The sequence below is a fragment of the Phyllopteryx taeniolatus genome, chromosome 1 (genome assembly GCF_024500385.1).
Source record: "Phyllopteryx taeniolatus isolate TA_2022b chromosome 1, UOR_Ptae_1.2, whole genome shotgun sequence".
NCBI classification, from domain to species: domain Eukaryota; kingdom Metazoa; phylum Chordata; class Actinopteri; order Syngnathiformes; family Syngnathidae; genus Phyllopteryx; species Phyllopteryx taeniolatus.
Genome location: NC_084502.1, coordinates 29,678,109 through 29,706,027, shown reverse-complemented (window position 1 = coordinate 29,706,027; position 27,919 = coordinate 29,678,109). Strand labels below are relative to the sequence as shown.

The 27,919-nt window shown below is 42.8% G+C and overlaps 1 protein-coding gene across 2 annotated transcripts; it reads left to right on the top strand.

Moving 5' to 3' along the window:
- Positions 1–318: 318 nt before the first annotated feature.
- xdh (xanthine dehydrogenase) lies at positions 319–27,919 on the top strand. 2 transcript variants are annotated; one of them, XM_061787330.1, is made up of 35 exons: positions 340–604; positions 1,465–1,522; positions 3,501–3,597; positions 3,693–3,801; positions 5,072–5,198; positions 7,140–7,201; positions 9,506–9,592; positions 9,660–9,740; positions 10,495–10,639; positions 10,736–10,828; positions 10,902–11,053; positions 12,333–12,426; positions 13,165–13,274; positions 13,610–13,794; positions 13,866–14,028; positions 17,773–17,862; positions 17,932–18,101; positions 18,449–18,572; positions 18,649–18,768; positions 19,660–19,756; positions 19,829–19,953; positions 20,013–20,146; positions 20,216–20,303; positions 20,759–20,845; positions 20,915–21,106; positions 21,180–21,325; positions 21,399–21,480; positions 22,973–23,068; positions 23,148–23,351; positions 23,422–23,474; positions 23,562–23,676; positions 26,723–26,788; positions 26,865–27,053; positions 27,375–27,542; positions 27,634–27,919. In XM_061787330.1, the coding sequence occupies exons 1-35, from the start codon at positions 515–517 to the stop codon at positions 27,682–27,684; spliced, it is 4,050 nt and encodes a 1,349-aa protein (XP_061643314.1). In that variant the 5' UTR covers positions 340–514; the 3' UTR covers positions 27,685–27,919. The 2 variants fall into 2 exon arrangements, with proteins under 2 accessions (XP_061643324.1, XP_061643314.1); XM_061787340.1 differs by lacking the exons at positions 26,723–26,788; positions 26,865–27,053; positions 27,375–27,542; positions 27,634–27,919 and having other exon boundaries at positions 319–604; positions 23,422–23,491.

Sequence of the window (27,919 nt, the reverse complement as noted above, 5' to 3'; positions counted from 1 at the left end):
CCTAGATGGGGAACACAAATGAGTGGACCATCCAAACCACCCTTCCCAATCTGCAGGACATCGACATCAAGTGCTCCAAATCAAGAGCCAGGAGGATTGGCCAGGACCTAGCTTTGCTCGCATCAGAGACACGATACAGGCTGCTCAGGGTCAACATGGAAAGACTGAGGAGGAGTTTCATGAAGGTGCTGAACGAGCACGTCACGCCCCTTTTCACTGTGCCAAATCCACTCCCTAATGCGCCCACACACAAACACATTAAACTGCACTGGTTGATGTACACTATGTGGATATTGCTTAATTGGGTCATTTTCATTTTGTTCTCTTATTTATACACTAGAACGATGCGAAAGCATTTCACTACTGGTCATACCTGTATAACTGAGTATGCGACAAATAAAGTTGAAAGTTGTTGGCTTATTGCAGGGGGCGGGGCTAATACCGCACACTGTCTTTGGACAGCTGACGCCTGGAATCATTAAAGACTCTGAAGGTAACGGAGAGGTTTCAGAACATGAGAGAACTGGACACAAACATGGGGGACCGAATGAACTGTGCTGGGTCATCGTCTGACGACCTCGTCTTCTTCGTTAATGGGAAAAAGGTAAAAATGTCAGTCATTTTACTTGAACATTAATTGCAACAATTAAAATGGATGATTAATATTTTGGATGTTTAGTTTATTTATTTGCCCTGCGACTGGCTGGCGTCCAGTTCAGGGTGTGGTCCGCCTTTCGCCAAAAGTCGGGTGGTAAAAGCTCCAGCACCCTGCGAACCTGAACATGATAAGCGGCATTAAGAATGGATGGGATGGATAGTTTATTTATTTATTTGTCAGGGACCATGTACAGAAAACAAACTCAAGAGATGTTCTGTACCAGATTATAGCTTTGAGGCTAACTTCCATCTGCAAATTAATAAAAGTGTCGAGAGATGAAGTTGACAGTAGCAACAAACTGTATACGCCTATATAACACGCATGAATGACATTATTCACACATATATGACATTTCTCACTAACAAAGTGCATTAGTCACAGTATTTCCAAATAGACCCACAAGAATTACATTACACACATCTAGTGCATTGAAAAATGTACTCAAAAGTCAATGTTAACAGGTTATGGATTCTTAAGATCCTTTTTTATTATTTCTTTGGAGAAGGTTTTATAATCTGTGATGGTCTACTCGTCACTTGAGTGAATGATGTTTGCTGAAAACCATAAATGAGACGGCAATGTTTTCAAGAGCAAGCGAGAGTGTGGTTTGCACATAGGCTTGCAGTTGTAAATGAATAACTGCTCATATTTTGGCATGGAACATCTGTTCAAAATAATCACGCCTTGTATTTTATTTCATCACGTGGAGCCAATGTGTTACTTCCGCAACTTGATAACAAGATGATTTATTGATATGCAGATGCAGTGAAGCAGAAGTGTTTTTTTTTTTTTTTTTTGTCGTGCAGGTCGTGGAGACAAATGCCGATCCTGAAATGACCTTGCTCACCTATCTGAGGAGGACGCGTACGTCTCTCGCACACAGACACACACATGCACAGATGCAAGCACACACAAGCACACACATACTCACTCAAAATCATACCAGAGGTAGCAAAAGTAGCCTACTCACACTCTGTGCTTAAGTAGAATTACAGATACTAGTGTAAGAAAAGAATGGTTAAAGTAGAAGTACTGATTCGAGTACATTCTCTGCAATATAAGTACAAAAGTAGTATTAAATTTTACTGTCAATTTTATACAACACCCATTTTGTTAACTTGGTGCAACGACAAACATTGTTGGCTCTAGGAGTTGAACGACTAAAGAATATTTTGTGGATCGATTATAAAGTGATACAATTCGAGTCCAAGTCAATTAATCGATTGTCACTGATATTTTTTCAGCAGGTAACAGTCGATCCCAACCTTTTTGCGCCACGGACCGGTTTCACGAAGAGACATATTTCAACTGAGAGGCATAGAAACAAATAAAATCAAATGATTAAAAATACAACTCACAATTATGCTAAATGTAGTTGTAATTAGTGGCACGTTTCTCTTCAACCCGCTGGCCGATTGAGCCATGCCCCCCCCCCCCAAAAATGAAGAATTTCTCTTTTTCACTGTTTCTATTTCATTTGTTCTTTGAGGATGGCCTAATTTTTTTGTCAAAATAATTCCACACATTACGCTGCTTCACAGAGCGTTATCGTCTGGCAGTGGCAGCAGAGGGGCGAGTCAAAAGTAATCTGTAAAATAGTTGCTTGGAAGGCGAGATGCCTTATCGAGCTTTAAACGTTGATACAGAGTAGTAAATGAAACACGAGTGAACTAATCCGTTAAACCCCTAGTTGGCTCAGGCTTTTATGCCGGTGAAGATTCTTCTTCATCCAGGTCATTTCATTCTCTTGACTCGATCGCACCTGGACTGTTCTGTTTGTCTTAGAAGACGCTTCGCCTCTCATCCGAGCATGCTTCATAAGTTCATGCAACAAGGCCTAATTAGGTAGGATGGCTTTTATGCTCCCCTGAACTGACGAACAAAAAATGCTAAATTAGCTAATGATAACAACGGAAAAAAATACACCTAACCTGTATGTTTTTTCACATTAGATGAAGACTTTTTTTTTTTTTTTTTTTAGGCTGGCACAAGACAGCACATTTACCATGTATAATTCTTAGAGCTGAAAACATCAAACATTTCTCTTAAATACATCCATGCATGGAGAATGTCTTGCCTCTCTGAATCTATTGCGTCATTTTCTTTAATACTCCCTGGTTCAGGTTCCTCCATGTCGCTGCTCTTCCTATATTTTCCGCCTTATATAAGACACCAAGATTTCAAACAATCAAGATCTCAAACACGGTTGACTTAAGCTCTCCCCTAGTTACGACTCCTTTATGTTGCGTCATCATTCAGAGGTTGGAGAAAAAAAAGTAATTTGACAAAGGGGTAGAAAGTACAGATACAGTAGTAACAAACATCTTGATGTTATTATTTATATAGATATCCCAATACTTTATACATAATACCAATGTAAAAGATACATGTAAGATTTAAGTATTATTTTGTCCACTTGCGGCTGCCATACTTATGTTCTGCACCTTAGTATCTGTGACTTTGTATGTTTGTCACTTCAAAAGGTGGGCCTGGCCTGTTGAGTGAACTTGGAGTCAGCGAATGAGAGTGTAGAGGTGGCTGTGCTGGCTCAGGATAGCACTGGCTGTTAAGTGGCTAATCATTAGCCTGTCTGTGTTGAGTTACTTGGCAAAATTGTGTAAATTGCGAAAGTGCTCTGGCGACCGGGTCCGTTGCAGATGTTTTACCATTTCAGTAGAACTAATTTGTCCCTTATTTGGTCACACACAAGCTTCTCCCTTCACCCTGGAATCAATAAGTCACACTCAGACACAACATGAATCAATTGTTGTCGCATGACCCTTTGAAGACTTTATGTGCCATGTACTGTATAGTATGTGTATTTGGATGTGTTTTCTCTCAGTGGGCCTTCCAGGGACCAAGCTCGGTTGTGCCGAAGGTGGCTGTGGAGCGTGCACAGTGATGCTGTCCAAATACCAACCTCACGCGCAAAAGCTGCTGTATCCTGCCACGCCGCAGTCACATGTTGCCATCTGAAATTGGTTCATTCCACGAAATATTGTTACACAGACAATGAGTCCTTAGCTCCGCTCAGTCATTATGCCGTGAACGCCTGCCTTGCCCCGATCTGCTCCTTGCATCTGGTTTCTGTGACTACCGTGGAAGGAATCGGAAGTGTTGCGAGGCAGCTGCATCCCGTACAGGTAAAAGATCCAAAAACTGTCCCGTCATATGGAAAGCCGTTTGACCACTTATTCGATATCCTACAAGTACGCTGAATTGTTAATGTGCTAGTATGCTCTTTGTCCTCGAGACATTTTTTTCCACTACTGCAATAGACTACTGTATGACATTTCTGCACACTGGTAGAACAACTAGTATGTGCCAGTAGAATAACAGTCTTACTGGTTTTCCCATCACTGTATGATGACAATTCAGCACACTTAGTAGAAAGACTAGTGAACACTCGTAGAATGACTAGAGTGGACTAGTAGAATGACTGTTTTACTCATGTCTTCCTTCCACTACTGTATGACATTTCTGCTCACTGGTAGAATGACTAGTGCATACTAGTAGAAGAGCCCGCTAGTGGAACGATTATGCTGTACTAGTATAATTTCTTCCCACTACTGTTGACATTTCTGCTCAGTGGTAGAATGACTAAGGTGTACTAGTAGAAGAAGTAGAGCCCGCTCGTGGAATGACTATGCTGTACTAGTATCATTTTTTTCCACTACTGCCTTCCACTACGGTGACATTTCTGCTCAGTGGTAGAATGACTAGGGTGTACTAGTAGAGCAAGTAGAGCCCACTAGTAGAACGACTGTGACTTACAACTGCCGTTTTCTCCACTGCCTTCTCCTACTGTATAACATTTCTGTGCAGTATTAGAACAACTCCTGTGCACTGGCAGAATGACTATGGTGCACTAGTAGAATAACTACATGCACACTATGCAGATTACTAGTGAAATGTTAATGTTAACTAGTATAATTGTATAATGTCCAAAGTAGTACTAATAGCATGCAGTTGTCAACTAGTGCTTCGTTTTGCCTCCTTTCCCCATGTGGTTGTTCTAGTGCACCCCAGTTGTATTAGTCCTAGTCGCTCTACCCTTGCGCAAAAATGTCAAGCAGTTGTGGAAAAAACATCACGAGTAAGATGTAGTCTTTCTACTAGTGCACCTGAGTTTTTCTAATAGTGTGCTGAATTGTCTTGCTTTGGCAATATCCTGGACAAAGAGAGTACTATGTAGTACATGGAAAATTTAGCGCACTAGTAGTATATCGAATAAATGCTTGCCATACTGTCATTACATGTAAAGTGACTTCACCACAATTATGGTGAAATCACCATTCAAACTGAAGAACAGAGCCACAATTAAGATTTGCAGAAGTTCCAATAAAAGTGCTATGAAATGAAATCGACCGTTTCCTACAAACATTTAAAGACTAGTCGTTGTGTTTCATTCAGGAGCGAATTGCGAAGGGTCACGGATCGCAGTGCGGTTTCTGCACTCCGGGTATCGTCATGTCCATGTACGCACTGCTGAGAAACAACCCCACCCCCAAAATGGCTGACGTGGAAGAGGCCTTCCAAGGTAGAGAACTTATAGGACATTTCACCATGACGTCACATACGCAGTACTGTACAGGAGTCTAGGTCAGTAGTAGTCAATGACTTATCTGTCACCTGGATGTATCCTGGCACCAAGACTTTACCTTACCTTTTTTGCTCACCGGCCACTAGGGCTAGTTACTGGCAACACAGTATTTTCATGAGTCACAATATTGTTGTTGGATAATTATGCTTAATATGATTATGGCTAGATTAAGGAACAATATTTATACAACCGTTTTAAACGTAAATGACCCCAGTGCATACCCAAAACAAGACTACATAAATGTTTAACGCTACAAGAACTACCATACATATCAGACTTCTTCTTCGCGTGGGGTGTTTGGGGGGCGGGCCATTGAGTCCCTGCGGCCTCCTCCGAGTGGCCGGTTTTCGTGGCGGCCCAGCGGGGCCGGCGGACCGTCCTGGGTCCCTAGGTGTGGGACGTGTCCCGTCCACCGGGCTGTTCTCGGGTGGGCCCGATTGATTGGTTGGGGTCCTCAGCCTCCGCGGTACAGGCTCAGCAATTACAGGCAACTTCTGTCAGTCATTGTGCAAGCGAAATGACTGACGCAGGCACAAACCCCTGGGACCTTTTCGCCGGGTTTGGGGCCACTCACTCATCGCAACAAATAACTCATGAATATGAAAGTTTTTTGGGTATCCCCTCACTCACACTCTGGTCCTATAGATGTTTCTAATTTACATAGCCACTCCTATCACACTTCAGTTGTACAGCCAGGTTCGCGACCCTTGTCCCGCATGCTTCTTCTTAAGGCCTCTTTATACTCCCGCGGTGTCCTAGGAGAACTGCAGTCCATTTTCAAAACTGCGCGTGTGGGTTGCGCTCGAATATAAAGGCAAACTACGCTCGGGACAGCCACAGTGACGTCACCGCGGTTGCCGTCCGCACGATTATAAATCTTATCTTGTTCTGTCCTTCCACTACAGGATGTAAGCACTACTGCCCTATACAACACTCATATCTAATGTATCCTTGTTCTTGATATATAATGATTTACTTTCCTCATCTTGTTTACAGATAGTGCTTTGTGTTTTGTTGTTTTCTTTTCTCTCTCCCCTTTAGAAACCTTGTTCTGTCGGACTGATTGACTCTGATTCTCAATAAATATTCATTATAATACTAAGAAACCACAGCAGCAGCTTAAACACTCCACTGTGACACAATAAAACTGTTCTGGCATAAAAGGGAAACAGATCCTCCATTCTGCTTGACCTAACAGCTGAACAGGACAAAAAAAAAAAAAAAGCAAATACACACATTACATCAAATTAACATAATAGTCTGGCAGGCATATCAAAATTCAAACGGGCCACTAGTTAAAAAAGCCTGGTTCATAATTTCAGATGCCGTTTGAGAAAACTACAATTAAATATATGGAGTGTCGAGGAAGTTGATGCTAAAGCTCTCAGCATGCCGAGTGGAATTGTGTGAATAGTTGCTAAGAATGACTTATTTATTGTTGATGATTGATGTTAATGATTCCCAGTAGTAGTAGTAGTAGACATTATGTGTGTTCATTCAGCCCGTTTATTTGATCATTGTTCACTAACTGTTGGTTTGTTTATCAAAGCACCATAAGTGAGTTTTGTGTTGTGATTAATGACCTGCCTCGTTGTCGCTCACATGTGGAGGACGCATGACCCATGAAGACGCATGACACAGTATGCCACAGTTCACATTAAAGTCAACCTACCAAAGTGGCAGGTGGGAGAGGCAATGTTACTAGCCACTGCTGAAATCCACCCGCATTTGGATAGCTGGCCGGTGTTAACGTAAAGCCATGCCTGGCGCCTATTGTCTACAAATGGTATTAAATGGCCTATACATATATAATTATGGGATTTGTAATTGTAAGGCGTGTATTCTGTGGATAATTTCAACGAAGTACTCATTTTTCAGGAAACCTTTGTCGCTGCACCGGATATCGGCCCATCCTGGAGGCCTACAAGACCCTTACTGTGGTGAGAAACAGTCAGATTAGACCACTTTTTTCCAACCTTTATTTAGCCAAGGGACATGAAGTGGCTCCTTGAGATATGTGTTTAATTCATTCCATGACCACACTCGTAACTCAAAACACTGACCCCCATTGAAATGAATGGAAATGCCATTAATTCATTCCAGCCTCCCCCACAAAAACTCCAGGTTGTCCTCATTTAGCGCCCTCCCAAACCATCTACCATCTTTACTGTATTTCTGAGTTATCTGAGCTTCTCACCACTGTCTACCCTCTGTCCCATCCACACTTGGTGATTTCATGATTCATGTGGACTCCACCACCTTTAGTTGCTCTGCCCCCCATCTTTGGAACTCACTATCACCTGACCTCCGAAACATAGAGGCATTAACCCTTTTTGAATCCAAACTCAAGACACACCTCCTTCCTTCTCCCTCCCCGCTCGCTGGTTTTCCCCTGAACTCTGCACAATGAAGTGCGCCTTGAGCGACTCTCCAAAAGAATTGGCCTCACTGTCCACCTTGAGGGCTTCAAGGACCACGTGCCAAGACCCACTACCACTCAATTCTCCTCAATAACCAGCAAAACCACCCCAAGCTGCTGTTCTCCAACATAAATTGGCTACTCCGTCCCCCCACTTCCCTCCACCCCTCAGCTTCCTTCAACCTCTGTTCCAGTTTCCTGGATTTATTCCAGGCCAAAGTGGACACCATCCACCAGAAACTATAGGGATCTTCCCCCATACTAGTACCCCTGTCCCAGGGCTCTGCCCCCGCCACTGTACCCCTACCTGCCTGTTTCACTCAGTTTTAGATGTCTAATGTCCTTTGTTCCGTGTTCTTGTCTGTCTACCGAATGTAAACCGAACTTAGTTTGATGCTGCTTATTAGCCCTTCGCGGCACGGTGGCCGACTGGTTAGAGCGTCAGTCTCACAGTTCTGAGGAGCGGGGTTCAATCCCCGGTCCCGCCTGTGTGGAGTTTGCATGTTCTCCCCGTGCCTGCGTGGGTTTTCTCCGGGCACTCCGGTTTCCTCCCACATCCCAAAAACATGCATTAATTGGGGACTCTAAATTGCCCGTAGGTGTGAATGTGAGTGCGAATGTTGTTTGTTTGTATGTGCCCTGCGATTGGCTGGCAACCAGTTCAGGGTGTACCCGCCTCCTGCCCGATGATAGCTGGGATAGGCTCCAGCACGCCCGCGACCCTAGTGAGGAGAAGCGGCTCAGAAAATGGATGGATGGATATTAGCCCTTCTATCACATTTTGCGTTGCGTGTTAGAATTAAACTAGCAGAAGGCAACGTTGTGTGGTTGTTTAGTTTGACAGTAAATTTCAACTGGGAGTGGCAATAAATGTTAGGTTTCGCGGTGCAGGAGGGGACCCAAGAGCAGATATGGGTAAGGCAGGTCAGAGTTCAGAGAGTTTATTGAGCTCAACAAGTGACCAGGGGATCTGGAATTCTGGCAGACAGCAATGTCTCGGTGTGATGTCTTGGCCAGGTGATGATAACAACAGGTAGATGTGCAGGCGAGGAGGCACGCGTGTAGATTTAAGAAGCAAAAAGTACCACTTAGGATTCAGCGTTCTCTGCAACAAGAAACCCGAGCTAGATGCAACTGACAGCGTGACTACTTACGTCGATCTGGTGACGAGGTGGAGTTCGAGACTGGTACTGGACTGTTAAGGTACACCGCTGATGATGATGATGCGTTGCAGCTGGTCTCGGCCCCAATTTGTCTCTTCCCACCTGTACATAGACACACAAAACACACAGGGCATAGTTCAGGATGCTGAGGCAGCAGCCCTGACAATAAACAGTTTTAAACCTCTTTTCTCAGGAATGATTCTACCTGTAAACTGCTGCTTGTTGTGAAGTGAGTTGAATTCACTTTAGACGGCGCTCATATAGAATTTGGCTTGCAAGTCAAAGTAAAAAAAAAAAAAGGCCAAGCAATGGCTTGTTGTATCTCGAAAAACTCGTAAGTCGGCTCACGTGTATCTCAAGGCACCACTGTAAATTACATGAGAACAAAACTCACAGCAGACCACCAAACATAATTGTCACAAAAGGTGGTTACGCAGATGAATTGTACCCTCTTCCATGTAGCATTTAATTGTTTTGGCTGTCACTATATGCTGTCATAGATAGATGAACACGTATATGATTTGTAGTCAAAAAATAATTTTGGAACTGATTAAGTGAAATTGGATAATTGCCCTTGGTACACTTGATGATCTCTTATTGGAAATCACCGGATTAGACCTTATAATAGTCTGTGAATCACTCAATGTTGGATGCCTTTTTAGGAGAGCGGATGCTGTGGAGGGAAGGGACGGGAAAACGGCTGCTGTATGACAAATAGGAAAGCGGAGGAGAAGGAGGCGGATGTGGACGTAAGTGTGTCGCACTGTAAAGATGCGCCGTTGTTGCAGGTGGAGTAACAGCGTAGTACATTTTCAGTTGGCCCAGAGGCTGTTCAACGCTGCTGACTTTGCGCCGCTTGACCCAACTCAGGAGGTCATCTTCCCTCCAGAGCTGATGGTGACAAACAAATACATACGTACACCTGCACATCGCACACCCAGAGGTGGCAAATCTACACTCTGTAGTTAAGTAGAACTACAGATAAAAAAAAAAAAGGCTGGATATATTAATTTAACTCATTTGCTTAAATAACAGTAAAAAAGGACAGACTATGAAATGTACTTCAAGGGGAAGTTTCCAATTTGAGAAAAAAAAAAAAAAATCACATTAGGTCATATATGTTGAAACTGCCTGCGATTGGCTGGCGACCAGTTCCGGGTGCATCTTGCCTCTCGCCCAAAGATAGCTGGGATAGCACGTCCGTGACCCTAATGAGGATAAGTGGTACGGAAAATGGATGGATGGATGTTAAAACAATAATAATGACCTGACAGTAGTTTTTGATTAAAATGATCTGTGGGGGGGAAAAATCAGCCCTCTCTGGCCCCATTTTGTGCTTCTAACTTGATCTGCAAGAGACCATGGTGCCCGAGAAAAAAACGTCAAAAAGAAAAGGCTTGACTGTCGATGTGTCGATAATTTTTCGTTCACTCACGGGCACACAAGCACGATGTCAGTCATGACTGCTACGTTGTACAATACATTTCTAATTTTACATTTTTACTTAAGTACATTTCAGAGCCTGTGCTTTTTTAATTTTACTTAAGTGAAGTTGTATCAGCAATTATACTTTCACCCAGGTCATTTTATACAAAGTGTGAGTACTTTTGCCACCTCTGCTTTTACGTGTCTATGCTTTTGTCCCGTCTAGTCCCTGAGCAAAAGTCAGAAGACTTGCTCACTGCACTTCCGCAGCGACAGGGCAGTGTGGCTGCAGCCTGCCAACTTGGAGGAATTTCTCGATCTGAAATTTAAGCATCCTGATGCCCGAGTGGTGGTGGGAAACACTGAAGTGGGTGCGTGTTTAACTCCCATGCACACAAACACACACACGTAGTAGCTCAACCACCTGCTCACTATGTGTGTGTGTGTGTGTGTGTGTGTGTGTGTAGGTATAGAAGTAAAGTTCAAAAACATGTTGTACCCAGTCATTCTGGCACCAGCCTTCATCCCTGAACTCCACAGAGTGACACACACTTATGAGGGTGACTACTAATGCAGATCATGACTCAACTCATAAGAGTGGCTGAGTGACAGTGCTTGAAAACATGCTTGCAGGTATTGTGTTTGGCGCAGCGTGCACTCTCACCCAAGTGGGTGAGGTACTGAAGGAGGCTGTGGAAGCACTCCCGCCTTACATGACCCAAGTCTTCATCGCCGTCCTGGAGCAGTTGCGGTGGTTTGCGGGTCAGCAGATACGCAATGTTGCGGTGAGTGCAAGCGACCAGTTGCGGGATAGGACTAGCCCACGGGTCGGCAACCATAAAATATTCCAACCTCTTTTTACACCCCAAAATAAAACACAGCAATATAACAAAAGGTTATACAGGTATAGCTCAATAAATTAGAATAGTGTCAAAAGCTTAATATAGTTCGGTATTTCAATTCAAAAAGTAAAACTTATAGAGCTGCACGATACATCGAATGAAATATTTCATGAATTTCTTTTTTGATATATATATGTATAATATTTTATAATTAGAGCATACAGCAAGTCAAAATTCACCATCACTAGAAACTAGAATTTTAACAAACAATCAAAAAACAATGAAAATGATTTTTAATGTAGAAATTAGGCAGGAATTTGTCCTCTGAAAAGTGTTTTCCCGAATGTTTAATGAATCTCTGAGTATGAGGACTACAATAAATAGATTTATCTACCATATTCAAATTAATTGAGCTGTACCTGTACATCCATACAGTGGCCATTTCTGGCATGTGCATTATATCCATCCATTCCTCCATTTTCTATACCGCTTGATCCTCACTAGGGTCACGGGTGTGTTGGAGCGTATGCCAGCTGACTGCGGGTGAGAGGCAGGGTACACCCTGAACTGTTCGCCAGCCAATCGCAGGGCACATAGAAACAAACAACCATTCACACTCACATTCACACCTATGGGCAATTTAGAGTCTTCAATTAACCTTCCGTGAATGTTTTTGGAATGTGGGAGGAAACCGGAGTACCCGGAGAAAACCCATGTCGTCCACCGTGCTGCCCATGTGCATTGCATGGGGCCCAAGATGAATGAATCAAATTTTAAATTATATATATATTTTAAAAAACTCAGACTAAAATACATCCATTCATCCATCCATTTTCAACACCGCTTATCCTGGTTAGGGTCACGGGACGCTGGAGCCTATCCCAGCTGACTTCGGGCGAAAGGCGGACTACACCCTGAACTGGTCGCCAGTCAGTCGCAGGGCACATATAGACACGGACAACCATTCGCACTCACATTCACACCGTCACTGAGTGGCAACTGAACCCACGCTGCCCGCACCAAAGTCAGGCGAGTGTACCACTACACCATCAGTGACTGACTAAAATACATTTGTATTAAATACTCATTTATTTTCAAAAGCCAGAGAGAGACAGCAGCAGAGAAATAAAAGAGCCACATCCAGCTTGCTGAGCCCTTTCTGGACTAACCTTTCCAGGCACTTTTCCCAACATGAATCTAAAGTGTGTTTGATGCATTTCAGGCTGTTGGTGGAAACATCATGACTGCCAGCCCCATATCAGACCTGAATCCTGTTTTTATGGCAGCCAGCTGCAAACTCACACTGATGGACAAAGGTAAGGCGCACATGCAAATCGGCAAGAGATCAAGCTGAACATGGCATTATTGAAATGACTTCATGTTTTTGGAAATGTGTTACAGGCATCACATTATAAAAGGAGTGAATATTTACAAAAATACAATAATGTCATCAGTTTGAACGTTAAATATCTTGTCATTGTAGTGTATTCAATTAAATATCGGTTGAAAAGGATTTTCAAATCATTGTACTCTATTTTTATTTACATTTTACACAATGTCTCAACTTCATTTGAATTGGGGTTTGTAGAATGACTAGGGTCCACTAGTAGAACAGCTACATGTTGTAAGACAAAACTGTACACTAGTTGGCAACTGCATGTTACTTGTACAACTGGTGACATTATCAATTTCTACAAGTTAACTAACTAACTAGTTAAACCTAACCGCTTAACTAGTAGTCCAGTATTACGCAGATGTCAACTAGTGGACATATTTGCCTCATTTGTAACATGTAGTTCTACTAGTGTGGTTCCAAGTCATTTCACTAGTGCGCAGAAAAGTCATACAGTAGTGGAAAAAACTTTACTAGCAAGACATATTCGTTCTACGAGTGAGGACAAAAAGCATAGCAATAAATACAGTAGACTTTAGACTGGCTATCAAGGCTAAGGAACAAATGCTTAAACAGCTTTCAATATTCATGTTCTGGGCAGTTGACAAATACTTTATACTGCAGCCTATCCTGTGACCTTTCCTCTCTTTCTGCTCATTAGATAGCAGCCGTGTGGTTCAGATGGACGACACGTTCTTTGTGGGTTACAGGAGGACTATGCTGCGTCCACAAGAAATCCTGCTGTCCATCGAGATCCCCTACAGCAGGAAGGTAGATGCATGACAACAGCTACCTGCTTAGCTTTCTGTCACCCGGTCGCTACAGTCTGAATTTTATCGATCAAGTAATGACGCAACAATTGATCACCTAGCAGAGGTGTTCTAACACATACCTAAAAGGAAGTATAGATACATGTGTAATTAAAAGACCGGTAAAAGTAGGACTGATTCAGCTCCTGTATTTAAGTGAAAGTAAAAAAGTAGACTCAGAAATGTATTTAGGGAAAAAAAAGCACTCTGTCACATAGCAACAGTCAGTCACCCAGTCATCATTCCTGTCGTTCCCCAAGTACTTCTCTTGCTAATGTTTCTGTTTTCTCTCCCTAGGAACAGTTTGTATCAGCCTTCAAACAGTCACCTCGCCGAGAGGACGACATCAGCATTGTCACGGCAGCAATGAGTGTCACTTTCACACCCGGTACATGTGTTGTGGAGGATCTGAGGCTAAGCTATGGCGGAATGGCACCGACCACAGTGCTTGCAAAAAACACAGCAAATAAACTGTTGGGAAGGTAATCAATGTAGAGAAGAGAAAATACATCAGGAAGGAAAAGATAATGTAATGCCCTCTGATGTCTTCCAGATGCTGGGGGGAGAAGTTGCTGGAAGAAGCATGCTCCTCATTGGCGGAGGAGTTGACCCTCGATCCCTCTGTGCCAGGGGGCATGGTGACATACCGGCGAACTCTTACCCTCAGCCTATTCTACAAGTTCTACCTGACAGTGCTGCAGAAGCTCGGAGGACAGGTAACCAATGTACCACTTAGCAGATGCAACTAGCAGAGGTGAGAATCACTCACAAATCTCAAGTCTTAAGTCTTAACCTGCAATTCTAGAGTAGGTCTCAAGTTAACATGGCAACAATCAAGCAAGTCAAGTCCTCTCTACATTTCAAGCAAACTGACTGAAGTCATTACTTGGGGAAGCATATCATTGATCAGGTCATACAATCTCAGTCGCTCAGTTGCAGCATAAATGTGCACATTATCTGCAATTGGTTTAGTTAGCTGTACTAACAAGAAGTATGAGTAAGCCACATATGTGCAAGTCACAAGTAATTCTCAAGTCTTAACCTTTCAAGCAAGACACAAGTAATTGTGGCAAAAATCAAGCAAATCAAGTTGAGCCCCCACTAAATTTCAAACAAATCGAGTCGAGTCCATTGGGTTAGGCAAATCCTAAATCAAGTCATACAACCTTTCTAAGTAACAGCATATCTTTGCACATTAGCCTTTTTTTTTAAATGGTCTCAAACCAGTCTCCGTATTGTTGTTGTATAACTTTGTCTTGTCAAATAAATGCATGACCGTCATTAGTTCATGTTTGACCAGCTACCAGTTAGCTAAATTTGGCATTAACGTAGTTTTCCTGTCTTTGTGAGTTTTATAGAGACAGATGTCGCAGTTGTTGTGTCCCGTATCTTTGAATTGTAAACCTTGTGGGTTAGGGTTAAATAATCCAGTATAGTACATTTGTTAAGTGCATTTCAGTTGTATTTTTTAGTACAACACTTTAATCTTTTAGAACTCTTTTAGAACTCTTTGTTTTCAAACATTTATTTAGGTAAAATTTATATTTAACTTATGTGCAAGACATTTTAACCGAATCATTGTTTAAGTATAGTTTTTTTATTTGCTGCATGTATTTAAGCACAGTGATGATGTTGAAACTGTGCATAATGTTACAGTGGCTTAAAATATAAATAAATATACTCTTTAGGAATAAAACATCTGCCTCGTTTTCCACCCAGGTGGATTACATTTTGTGCAGACGATGTTATCTGAAGGAGGTTACTGACTGTAAAGTAGTGGTAGGGGAGAGTGTGGCTAGACAGCATAGGATGGTGGTGTGTAAGATGAGTCTGGTGGTGGGGAGGAAGATTAGGAAGACAAAGGCAGAGCAAAGAACCATGTGGCTGAAGTTGAGAAAGGAAGAGTGTTGTGCGGCTTTTCGAGAAGCGGTGAGACAGGCTCTTGGTGGACAGGAGGAGCTTCCAGAAGACTGGACCACTACAGCCAAGGTGATCAGAGAGACAGGCAGGAGAGTACTTGTATCTTCTGGTAGGAAAGGGAGACTTGGTGGTGGAAACTCAAAGTACAGGAAATCATACAAGGAAAGAGGTTAGCTAAGAAGTGGGACACAGAGGAGCGAGGAGAGGAGAAAGCAATACATTGAGATGCGATGTAGGTCAAAGATAGAGGTGGCAAAGGCCAAAAAAGAGCCATATTATGACATGTATGCCAGGTTGGACACTAAAGAAGGAGAAAAAGATCTATACAGGTTGGCCAGACATAGGGATAGAGATGGGAAGGATGTGCAGCAGGTTAGGGTGATTAAGGATAGGGATGGAAATGTGCTTACTGTTGCGAGTAGTGTGCTGGATAGATGGAAAGAATACTGTGAGGAGTTGATGAATGAGGAAAATGAGAGCGAAGGAAGAGTAGAAGACGCAAGTGTGGTGGACCGGGAAGTGGCAATGATTAATAAGGGGTAAGTTAGAAAGAGGATGAAAAATGGAAAGGCAGTTGGTCCTGATGACATACCTGTGGAGGTATGGAAGCATCTAGGAGAGGTGGCTGTGGAGTTTTTGACCAGCTTGTTCAACAGAATTCTATTGGGTGAGAAAATTCCTGAGGAATGGAGGAAAAGTGTGCTGGTGCCCATTTGGAAAAACAAGTGTGATATGCAGAGCTCTGGGAACTAAAGAGGAATACATTTGATGAGCCACACAATGAAGTTTTGGGAAAGAGTAGTGGAGGCTAGACTCAGGACAGATGTATTTGCGAGCAACAGTATGGTTTCATGCCGAGAAAGAGTACCACAGATGCATTATTTGCCTTGAGGATCTTGATGAAAAAGTCCAGAGAGGGTCAGAAGGAGCTACATTGTGTTTTTGTAGATCTAGAGAGAGCCCAAGACAGAGTACCCAGAGAGGAACTGTCTCACTGCATGCAGAAGTCTGGAGTGGAAGATGAGTATGTTAGAATAATACAGGACATGTATGAGGTCAGCAGAACAGTGGTGAGGTATGATGTAGGTATGACAGAATAATTTAAGGTGGAGGTGGGACTGCATCAGGTATCAGCCCTGAGCCCCTTCCTGTTTGCAGTGGCAATGGATAGGCTGACTGGAATCCCCATGGACCATGATTTTCGCAGATGACATTGTGATCTGCAGTGAAAGCAGGGAGCAAGTGAAGGAACAGTTAGAAAGGTGGAGGCATGCACTGAAAAGGAGAGGAATGAAGATTTACTGAAGTAAGACAGAATATATGTGCATGAATGAGAGGGGTGGTGGGGGAAGAGGGAGGCTACAGGGAAAAGAGATAGCATGGGTGGAGGACTTTAAATACTTCAGGTCAACAGTTCAGAGAATGGTGAGTAGGTTGGAACGGGTGGAGGAAGGTGTCAGGTGTTTTATGTGACAGAAAAGGTCTCTGCTCGGATGAAGGGCATAGTTTATAAAACAGTGGTGAGGCCAGCCATGATGTACGCATTAGAGACGGTGGTACTGAAGAGACAACAGGAAGCAGAGCTGGAGGTGGCAGAAATGAAGCGGTTGAGGTTCGCTCTACGAATGACCAGGTTGAATAGGATTAGAAATGAGCTCATTAGAGGGACAGCCAAGGTTAGATGTTTGGGAGACAGTTAGAGAAAGCAGAGTTCTATGGTTTGGACACATCCAGAGGAGAGATAGTGAGTATATTGGTAGAAGGATGATGAGGATGAAGCTGCAAGGCAAGAGAGCTAGAGGAAGACCAAAGAGAAGGTTGATTGGTGTAGTGAGGGAAGACATGAGGGCAGTTGGTGTTAGAAAGGCAGATGCAGGAGATAGGCATACATGGATGACATGCTGTGGCGACCCCTAACGGGACAAGCCGAAAGGATATGAAGAAGAAGAAGGTACTTGGTGTAAAGGGTTTGATAACCACATCTCTAGAAGCAGCTGATCAGCTGACCTGAGGCACCTGGTAGGGGCATAGGGATGGAGTAGCACAGAGACGTAAGGCACTGCAAGACCATTAAGCGATTTAAAAAAAAACAATAAAAGAATCATACAATGTATTCCAAACTGCAGAGGCAGCCAGTAGAGGAAGGCCAGGACTGGAGTTATGCACTTACATACTCCAGTTAGGAGGCGAGCAGCAGCATTTTGAGCCGACTGGAGACGTTTAAGGGAGGACTGGCTGGCTCACAAAAAATAACTTTTCTTTCAAAAAACAAAATCTTATTTAAGATGCACATTTTCAACTGTAAACAGGCAAGACTGACAAGTCACGTAGTTCGAGTGAAGTCGAGTCTCAAGTGAAAGTCAAGTCTTTCATAAGTTTTAGCCAAGCAAGTCCTTAAATTGCAGATTTAAGTCAGACTCGAGTCAAATCATGTAACTCGAGTCCCCCACCTCTGGCAACTAGTTTCCAAGCAGTGCAGTCATCTAGCCAGTCATCTTTAAAAAGCTGCCCTTTAGCTTGACTTGGTTGTCGTCCATTAGGGTTTGAATGTGGAAGAGGTCAGATCTAATTTCCTGAGTGCAACAGAGATTTACCATCAAGAGCCGCCATCCAGCGTTCAGATCTACCAGGTACAAGCAACAACTGGCATTGTCCATTAGGTATGTAAGGGAAGAACTTATGCACACTTTCATCTACAGGAGGTGCCACAGGCTCAGCACCCTGATGACGTGGTGGGCCGTCCCGTGATGCACCTTTCAGCTCTGAAGCAGGCGACGGGTGAGGCAGTGTACTGTGATGACATGCCACTGTTTGAGAACGAGGTGTACTTGGCGCTCATTACCAGCAGCAAGGCACATGCTCGCATCCTGTAAGACTCTGCTCACTCACATGCATGCATCTTGTTCAGAAATATACTATATACCAGCTGTCCCCAACCTTTTTCTGCGCTTCAGACAGGTTTCACCTAAAACAATATTTTGACGGACCGGCATAGAAATAAATAAAAACAAAACAATGTAGGTGGTGTAATTAGTGGGAGCCCTGTGTTTATTTCTCTTCAATGAGCTAGACCCATCTTGGGGTAATGGGAGACAATAAGACTGGATCATTTTTCATTCCGCCTCTCTCTACAGCCTGATACCAGTGGTTGGGGACCGCTGCTGTACACGAATGCTCCCAATCACAACTTTTCACAACCGTGGGTTTGTGTCACAGCTCCATTGACAAGTCAGCAGCCGAGTGTTCGCCCGGATTCATTTGCTGTGTCTTTACTGCCGACATTCCTGGCAGCAACACCACAGGGATAATGCATGATGAGACTGTCCTTGCTGACGGCCAGGTATGTTTCTTTCTAGTCAACCACTCGCGGGGTTCGCATCATGATCTGGCTGTTCAGGTGTCTTTCCTTATTACAGGTCACATGTGTGGGTCACATCATTGGTGCTGTTGTGGCTGACACACAGGTTCATGCCCAGCGAGCCGCCAAAGCCATCAGGATCCAGTATGAGGAGCTGCAGCCTATCATCACAATACAGGTTAGAACAAATGGGGTCTGATTTCCTAAGATCCAAAATAAAGGGCACATAATTGCGTGTTGACTCACACTAACAGATTGCGTATGCTGTTGGCAACTGGTGTAAAAGTTCTGGAGACCATCATTTTTAAAGAGAGTTTTGCGCTTTATGCACCTCGGATGGTTTTCACCATGGAAAATTTTGGAGAGCACCCCAAGTGAAAAATGAAATTTGAAGTGATGCAATTGGAAGTAATCGTGGAAAAGGCAAACATATCCCTCAGTTACAGAAAAGAAATGTATCTCTCTCTTCAGTAATTTTGGGGAAGCCAGCAACTGCATAAAAGCCTTGTATTGTTTGATTTAACTGGTCCCAAGTGCCTGGGAATTGGATGTATCTACCCATCCTACCGTAATATTGTGTTGAAAACTTGGGAAAGCAGACCCAGGGAGGGGCCAACACCAATTGTTGTAGTGTGCTGAAATGACCCAGACGCAAGGAAATGCAGAGTTGAAATGAGTTTTGGTGAAATGGCATGACTCCTTCTTGTGTCTTCAAGTCAGCCCCTACATACTGACTGACGCACAACAGTGCCAGTTTCTCTTAACGTTTTGATGCGGTATTTAGAGACGCAAAATCATCCATCGCAATTCATCTCAGGTTTGAGAACTCACATTGTGAGTGCTAAATTATCTATTTGCATCTACTCCCAGAATATGAAAAAAATGAACTGTGAGGCAATTTTGCCCAATTGGCGCATGCCATCCTGGGTGCGCCCTTTTAGTCGATCAGCTTCCACATCTGTTTGCGTGAGCAATGAAGTCGGCGCCCGTTTTTGCACAAGCAAATCTTTATTAAATCAGGCCCTTGCATCAAGGAATACTACATTCAAGCTGTTGGTCTGCTTGACAGGAAGCCATTGCCGCTAAGTCCTTCTATCAGCCAATTAGAACACTCCAGAAGGGAGACCTGGAGGCAGGATTTAAACAGGCAGACCACATCCTGGAAGGTATAATTGTGTGCCTGTGACTGCAAATGGGTAAGATCCAGCTGCTCACATTACTGACTGACTGACTGTCAGGTGAGATGCACATCGGTGGTCAAGAACATTTCTATCTGGAGACCAACGTGACTGTGGCTGTCCCTCGAGGGGAAGATGATGAAATTGAGCTCTTTGTTTCCACTCAGGCTCCCTCTGAAACACAGGTGAGGAAGAATTTAGTGAAAATGTGATTTGACCAAGACTTTAATTGGTTGCACGTCAGTCTCTGGTGGCCATGGCATTGGGCATTCCTGCCAATAGGGTGGTAGTCCGCGTAAAAAGGATGGGAGGAGGCTTTGGCGGAAAAGAGAGTCGGACCACCTTACTCTCCACTGTGGTCTCCGTGGCAGCACACAAGTACGTCGATCAATTGCCTCTCATACAGGATTTTATGCGTATCACACTGGTTTTCTGCTTGATCATCAGGCTGCGGCGACCGGTCAGGTGCATGTTGGACAGAGATGAAGACATGTTGATTACTGGAGGAAGACACCCATTCTACGCAAAATATAAGGTAGAAAGGTGTGGGAGCAACACAGGACAATTGGTGGCATCTGTGGACTTAAGTATTGTTCTATTATACTGTGTGACTAAATGTGTTTCTTTCTATTTTGTATTCTTTGTTTAAAGGGTTAAACACATAGACATTGTTAGTTACTATCTATGGCTTTTCCCATTATGTGTAAAAATTAAGCTAGCGGAGGCTGTCTGGTTGTTTTAAATACACTTGTAGTTCACTCCTTGTTTCATATTTAGTTTTAGCGTAAACTTCAACTTGGGTTGGCATTAAACAGCTTGAAGCCTCTTTTTTGATGTATTGTAAGTGAGTCGAGTTGAGTCACTGCCACCACATGCACACAGTGCTCGTATCTCAAGTTTGCAGTCACAAGTCAAAGCAAAATACAATGAAAAATGTTTGACATGCCCATCCTTATGATGGAAGCACTTATATCTTCCCTTCCTCTCGAGGTGGGCTTCCTGAAGAGCGGGAAAGTGGTAGCTCTGGATGTGTCGTACTACAGCAATACTGGAAACTCCTGTGACCTCTCTCTGTCAGTGAGTATTCCTCATCACATATTTTAGTGATGATGCATTTAGTTTACTTCATTATACTTTGTCATTGAGGTCATGGAGCGCGCTCTGTCCCACATGGAGAACTCGTACAGCATCGCAAACGTGCACGGTCGCGGTTTCTTGTGCCGCACGAACCTGCCATCTAATACAGCCTTCAGAGGCTTCGGAGGTCCCCAGGGCATGATGTTTGCTGAGAACTGGATAACTGACGTGGCTCAGAGTCTGGGTCGGCCGGCCGACGAGGTCTGGGAATTTCCAAAACAAAATGGCAAGCTTGTGGGAAAGAAGCGTCCAATCATTATCTGTCCTCTTGCAGGTTCGACGGATCAACCTGTATCAACGAGGTGAACTAACACCGTTCAACCAGGTCCTGGAACAGTATACTTTGGATCTCTGCTGGGACGAGTGCCTGTCCCGCTCACAGTACCGGCAGAGCCGAGCTGCTGTGGAGCTCTATAACAGGTGAGCGAGGATTTAGAGAAGCCGTTATCGTCAAACGTTGCAGGCTTAAAACAAGTCGCTATCTTGCTGCCAGACAGAACCGATGGACCAAACGAGGCCTTGCCATCGTACCAACTAAGTTCGGCATCAGCTTCACTGCCGTCTTTCTTAACCAGGTATGATCCACTGGCACTCAGTGCTGTTATTATTTTACAAAGGCTGATCAGATTGAGGCGGCACGGTGGCCGACTGGTTAGAGCGTCAGCCTCACAGTTCTGAGGAGCGGGGTTCAATCCCCGTCCCCGCCTGTGTGGAGTTTGCATGTTCTCCCCGTGCCTGCGTGGGTTTTCTCCGGGCACTCCGGTTTCCTCCCACATCCCAAAAACATGCATTAATTGGAGACTCTAAATTGCCCGTAGGCATGACTGTGAGTGCGAATGGTTGTTTGTTTCTATGTGCCCTGCGATTGGCTGGCAACCAGTTCAGGGTGTACCCCGCCTCCTGCCCGATGACAGCTGGGATAGGCTCCAGCACGCCCGCGACCCGAGTGACGAGAAGCGGCTCAGAAAATGGATGGATGGATGGATGATCAGATTGACAGGCAGCATATTGGCCCAAGGTTACCACATCAGCCTCACGTCTCTGAGACTGAATACAGATTCCGGCCTTCCTGTGTGAAATTTCAATGTTGTCCCTGTGTGTCTGTTTTTTTCTTCTTCTAGGTACTCTGGTTTCCTCCCACATTCCAAAAACATACGTTAGGTTCATTGAAGACTCTAAATTGTCTGTGGGTGTGAATGTGATTGTGATGGTTGTTTGTGTTTTTAACCCCTGCGATTGGCTGGCGACCAGTCGAGGGTGTACCTTGCCTCTTGCCCGAAGTCGCTGGGATAAGCTCCAGCTCGCCTGCAACCCTGATAAGGACAACAAAAACAAAAAATAATTTTTGCCCAAAAATATTTAAAAACAAAATTATAAAATTAACGATGACAACTTGTTCTTTAAAAAGTAAACCTTTTCTTGAGAAATACAACTTCAATCTCATAAAATGTTTAAAATGTTAAAAAAATAAAACTTTCCAAAGAAATATTTTTTACATTTTTATAAAATACTAACATATATACAATCAAAAAACTTTCTTAAAAGTTTTTTATTCTCGTAATTATTATATTATATGACAAAATATATTCATATGTAAAAATAAAAATGTGTCTTTTAAAGAGGACTTGCCCCCCCTGTTCAAGTCCCATTCCTGTAACATTCCCCCTCCCCCATGATATAAATCCCAAAGAAATACAGCTTTCTCAATTTGTTTTTGTTTTTGGTAAAAGGTAAAGCTTTTTCAAATACATATATATTACTTTGCAAAAAAATACAACTTAAATAAAAATATCCTAAAAAATAGACATACAAATAAATTATTATATTAAAAAAAAAATCCAAAAAATAGGACTTTTTCAAAAATATTACCACAAATAAAAAATATCCTTTAAATTTTTTTCATTCAGAGAAATGCAATTTTTATTTTTTTCATAAACATTTGGAATATATATATGCGCTATAGCAAAAGGATGGATGGCTAGATGGTCAGATTGGCAGCACATGTATTCAGTGATGAATGCTCACAATTAAACTAAGCTTTGATGGATTTTTCTATTGTTTTTATAGGCCGGAGCTCTGGTTCACATATACACAGATGGCTCGGTGCTGCTGACTCATGGTGGGACAGAAATGGGGCAGGGACTCCACACTAAGATGGTCCAGGTAGTTTCCAGACATGAGAGGAAGTGCAGTTATTACAGGCTTTTAGGAATTTGAATTTGAACAAATCCTACCGTTGCAGGTTGCCAGCCGGGTTCTTGGTGTTCCCTGCTCAAAGATCCACATATCAGAGACCAGTACCCAAACTGTCCCCAACACAAGTCCCACTGCTGCATCGGCCTCCTCGGACCTCAATGGAGCTGCTGTGAAAAACGCCTGCCAGCTCCTCAACGAGCGCCTGAAACCCTACAAGAACAAAAATCCCAAAGGATCATGGGAAGACTGGGTGAGGGTCATTTTGAGCATTACTTAGCTGAATTTTTTTCCCCAATTGAGTTGCTGTGTCTGCATTTCAGGTTAAAGCAGCATACTTGGACAGAGTTAACCTGAGTGCGAACGGCTTTTACAAGTGGGTCTGTGTTTGAGGTGTGTGCTGTGCTGTAGCCATTTCGAATTGTTCACTTTCACTGTTGGCTGTTTCGTGTCACGGTGTCAGGACTCCAGATCTAGGATACGACTTTGAAACCAACTCTGGCAGATTGTTCAACTATTTCAGCTATGGAGTCGCCTGTTCTGAAGTGGAAGTCGACTGTTTGACTGGAGCTCACAAGGTCCGTAAGCGTTGGAAGTGGAAATATATGAAAATATGTTTTTACTTTGTCATTATGGGATATTTTATCTCATTTAAAAAAGAAGAAGAAGAAAACTATCCTCAAATCAGCTTTAGAATAAGTCTGTAACATAGCAAAATGTGGAAAACGTGAAGGGGTGTGAATACTTTATGGTGGCACTGTATATACATTATAAATACATATGTACATACTATACAGTATATTGTACGGTGGCCCTGAAGTGCAAAACACAACAGCAAGTAACTTAACACAACAGCAAATTAAAAAACACAACAAATAACTAAACACAATGGCAAATTTAAAAACACAACAAATAACTAATCACAACAGCAAATAACTAAACACAACAGCAAATAAAAAAACAGCAAATACCTAAACACAACAGCAGATTAAAAAACACAAAAGCAAATCAAAACAACAGTAACTAAACACAACAGAGAATGAAAAAAAAAAAAAACCACAACGACATTGAGCTACCGGAAAGGTATGTACTGGTTGGGGATAAGACTGATCGCTGATTGGAATAACCTACAGGAAGAGGTAGGTAATGGTGAGGGAGATAAGACTCATCGCTAACTGGACAGTAGGGACGATTTGATTGGACGACGCCGTTTGTGCGACCCAACCTCTTTTTTAAATGCGTTGTCAGTGAGCGCATACTTATTTGAATGTCGTGTTTTAGTCCTGAGCATATCTATCTACTTTCACCTCATATGTATGTGTAACGAGGGCAAGGCTGGCGGTGCGGCTGTACGTTAAGAAGCCCAACTCCCCAGTCCTTAAAAGAGGTTGCTGGCGGCTGAGTTAACGGCCCGGGCACTCGCCTCCCAATTCCTGACACGGTGGCAGCGTACATTCGAACGCTGTTGGGGTCGACCGCGCAGGAAGCATCGCGGTAGTCATGTAATGCGGAGCCACAAAATCAGACTAGGTTATGTCCCGAGTCCAAATATGATTTGATAGCAGCAGCTACGTTTGAATCACCGGTAATGTTCATTTCAAAAACCACGCCAGACGCGGAATAACTTCCTGGTCAAAGCGTCCAATCAAGTCGTCCCTCTCGTCCAATCAGCGATGAGTCTTATGCCCGACCAGTACTTACTCTTCCGGTATCTTAATGTCGTTGTGATTTTTCTTTTGCTGTTGTGTTTAGTTACGTGTTGTGATTGCTGTTGTGTTTTTTTATTATTTGTTGTTGTGATTAGTTATTTGTTATGGTTTTTAATTTGCTGTTCTGTTTAGTTATTTGCTGTTGTATTTTTTTTACTTTTGTGTTTTGCACTTCAGGGCCACCGTAATATTGCTGTGTAGCACTGCTGCTTGAGTTAGGCTTACTACTGTACTTTACTGTCTGTTGGTCAATGTCATGTTTTATTTTGACATACCCAAAAACCAGTTCATGTTCAAATATTATAACTAGCCAGTCACACACACACATTGCGTTCTCATACACACACATCAAACGCCATGGACACATAATGACATAACATATGCCACATGACATCCTTTCACATATCAATCTCAAATCCGCTCACACATGCTCCTGAAAATATGTTTTTGTTCTTGGGAGATTTATCTTTAGATAGATAGATAAATCTAGGCAGATATACATCTAGACATAAATATCGATAGATGTCTATAGATATAGTACTTGCATGTAATGCATGCGTGTGTGTGTGTGTGTGAGAGCGAGCATTTGAATAGTAAGTGTGAGAGCTCATCCTGAATAATGTCCCTAACGGTCCCTCATATAAAACAACCACATAGCTTTGCCTTAGATAAGTCTGTACAGTTTATTGCTAACAAACCATGCAAAACACCATCGGCAGGCTAATGAATAGAATCCGTTTCATAACCATTTAAGCCAGTGGTTGTTAAACCTTTTACACTAAATACCACCTAAAAAGTATGTACCACCATATTGAACAACATTAAAAAAACAGTAACGTAGTAGGGCTTACTATTCATCAAAAGCAAGAGGTTTGTAAGCAACTTTAACATGCAGTTTGAACGTTGACACTGCGCTTAAATATTGGAAAATGAAATACTTAGAATTGCATAGAAAAGTTAAATAATTTTTTTTTTACTCCCAATAAAAACTTAAAACAGTTTAATATTATATTCAAATGTATTATATTTAGAAGTTACATACAACAGAACTGCACATGTACATACCATAAAAATGTACTTCACATGAAAAGCAAAAAATGTACTGTATTGTAATGTAATGTATACAACCTTCATGTCAATATGTTTGATTGTATTTTAGGTCCATCCATCCATCCATCCATCCATTTTCCACACTGCTTATCCTCACTATGTTTTAAATGTAAATTTGATCTGTATTTATTTCAGTGATTCTTCCACACACCACTAGAGGAAGCCCACATACCACTAGTGGTACTTGTACCACACTTTGAGAATCATTGCTTGAAGGAAAAAATATTTAAATACAAATGGTAGAACGACACATGTAGGCAGACAATAGAACAATTCTCACAGGCATATATTGTCCGAAAACGGCTAATATTACTGCAACTTCCGGAGGGCCGCCTTTGTGTACAGTATGTCAGTATATTTGTGTTATATTGCCCCCAAGTGGCCAAGGTCTGCGCACCAGAAAGAGCGCCACAATGTCCATTGAATTGAAGCAATACATGTGGCAAAAAAAAAAAATCTAATTCTTCACATTCTATTCAATTATGGCATTACTGTGTGTTTTTATAAAGTACAATATGATAGAGTGCTACTTTTTAAAATTCAAAAGTATTACAAAAATGTGTGGAGGGGGGGGTCAGGAACAGATTAATGGCATTTCAATTAATTTCTGTGGGGAAAGACAGATAATAGAGATATGAGTTATTTGAGTTACGAGCATGGTCAGGGAACAGATTAAACCATACCTCAAGGCAGCACTGTAGATTTTCTTCCAGTTCTCTTTTGCGTAACAATAAAATGTTTCACCATGGTAAATATAAGCATGACAGAATATGAACCCCTGAAATAACAGTTGTGCTCCATTTAGAACCTGAGCACTACCATTGTAATGGACGTTGGTGTTAGCCTCAATCCTGCAATCGACATCGGACAAGTGAGTTAAAAAGTCAACAAATGATGTTGGTGTTTTATTTGTGCGTGGAGCCCCAACGTTTTCTGTTTGTCTGGAGGTGGAAGGCGCATTCATGCAGGGTGTGGGTCTGTTCACCCTGGAGGAGCTCCACTATTCACCCGAGGGCGTCCTTCTTAGCCGGGGTCCAGGTTCTTACAAGATCCCGGCCTTCGGTGACATTCCCCGCAAGCTGACTGTGTCGTTGCTTCGGGATGGCGCCCACGACAAGGCCATCTTTGCCTCCAAGGTAGCCGCCACCACTGGCACGCTACACATCACCCAATGGAAACCCATTTGACCAGTTATTCCACAAGACAATTCAGCGCACTAGTAGAACAACAACATGTTACAAGTGAGGCAAAACTGGGCACTAGCTGACAACTGTGTGTTACGAGTACTACTAGTGACATCTAGTCTTTACTAGTAGTACTAGTAGAACACAAGAAACAACTACTGTGGAGTTTTGCCACACTGACAGTTTGGATGTTAAAAATTAAATGCAACTGAAATCAATCACTCACTGGCCTATGATGCAGAAAGTGATGTGTTGTGTTTGTTTGTTTTTCAGGCTGTGGGCGAGCCTCCTCTGTTCCTGGCATCCTCCGTTTTCTTCGCCATCAAGGACGCCATCAGTGCAGCTCGGGCCGAGTCGGGCATCGCGGGTCCGTTCCGGTTGGATAGCCCCGCCTCTGCAGAGCGGATCCGAAACGCTTGCAATGACCGCTTCACCAAACTGGTAAAAATCTTTATTTGAATCTGTCCGCAAACACAATTTATTTTACGGTTGTTTTGGAAATTTGCCACAGTTGATCTTTATGCGTCCTCAGTGTCCTGTTGCAGATCCCGGGATCTTCCGACCTTGGTCTGTCCAAGTCTAAATGTCTTGGAAACCAGAACCATTTGAAGCGGATGGAGAAGCGCACATTGAAGAACACACAAGAATATAACGTCCCGTGGAACATGTTAGTGAAATCCGAAAAGTCCTTCACACTAGAACTGATACACTCTTGTCATCTACTAGCATCTGTTGTTGTGGCAACATTTACGTGTGAAATCAGTGTGGCCATAAATGTGTGATTGCAAATAAAATAATAAATCATTTAGCAGGGGCAA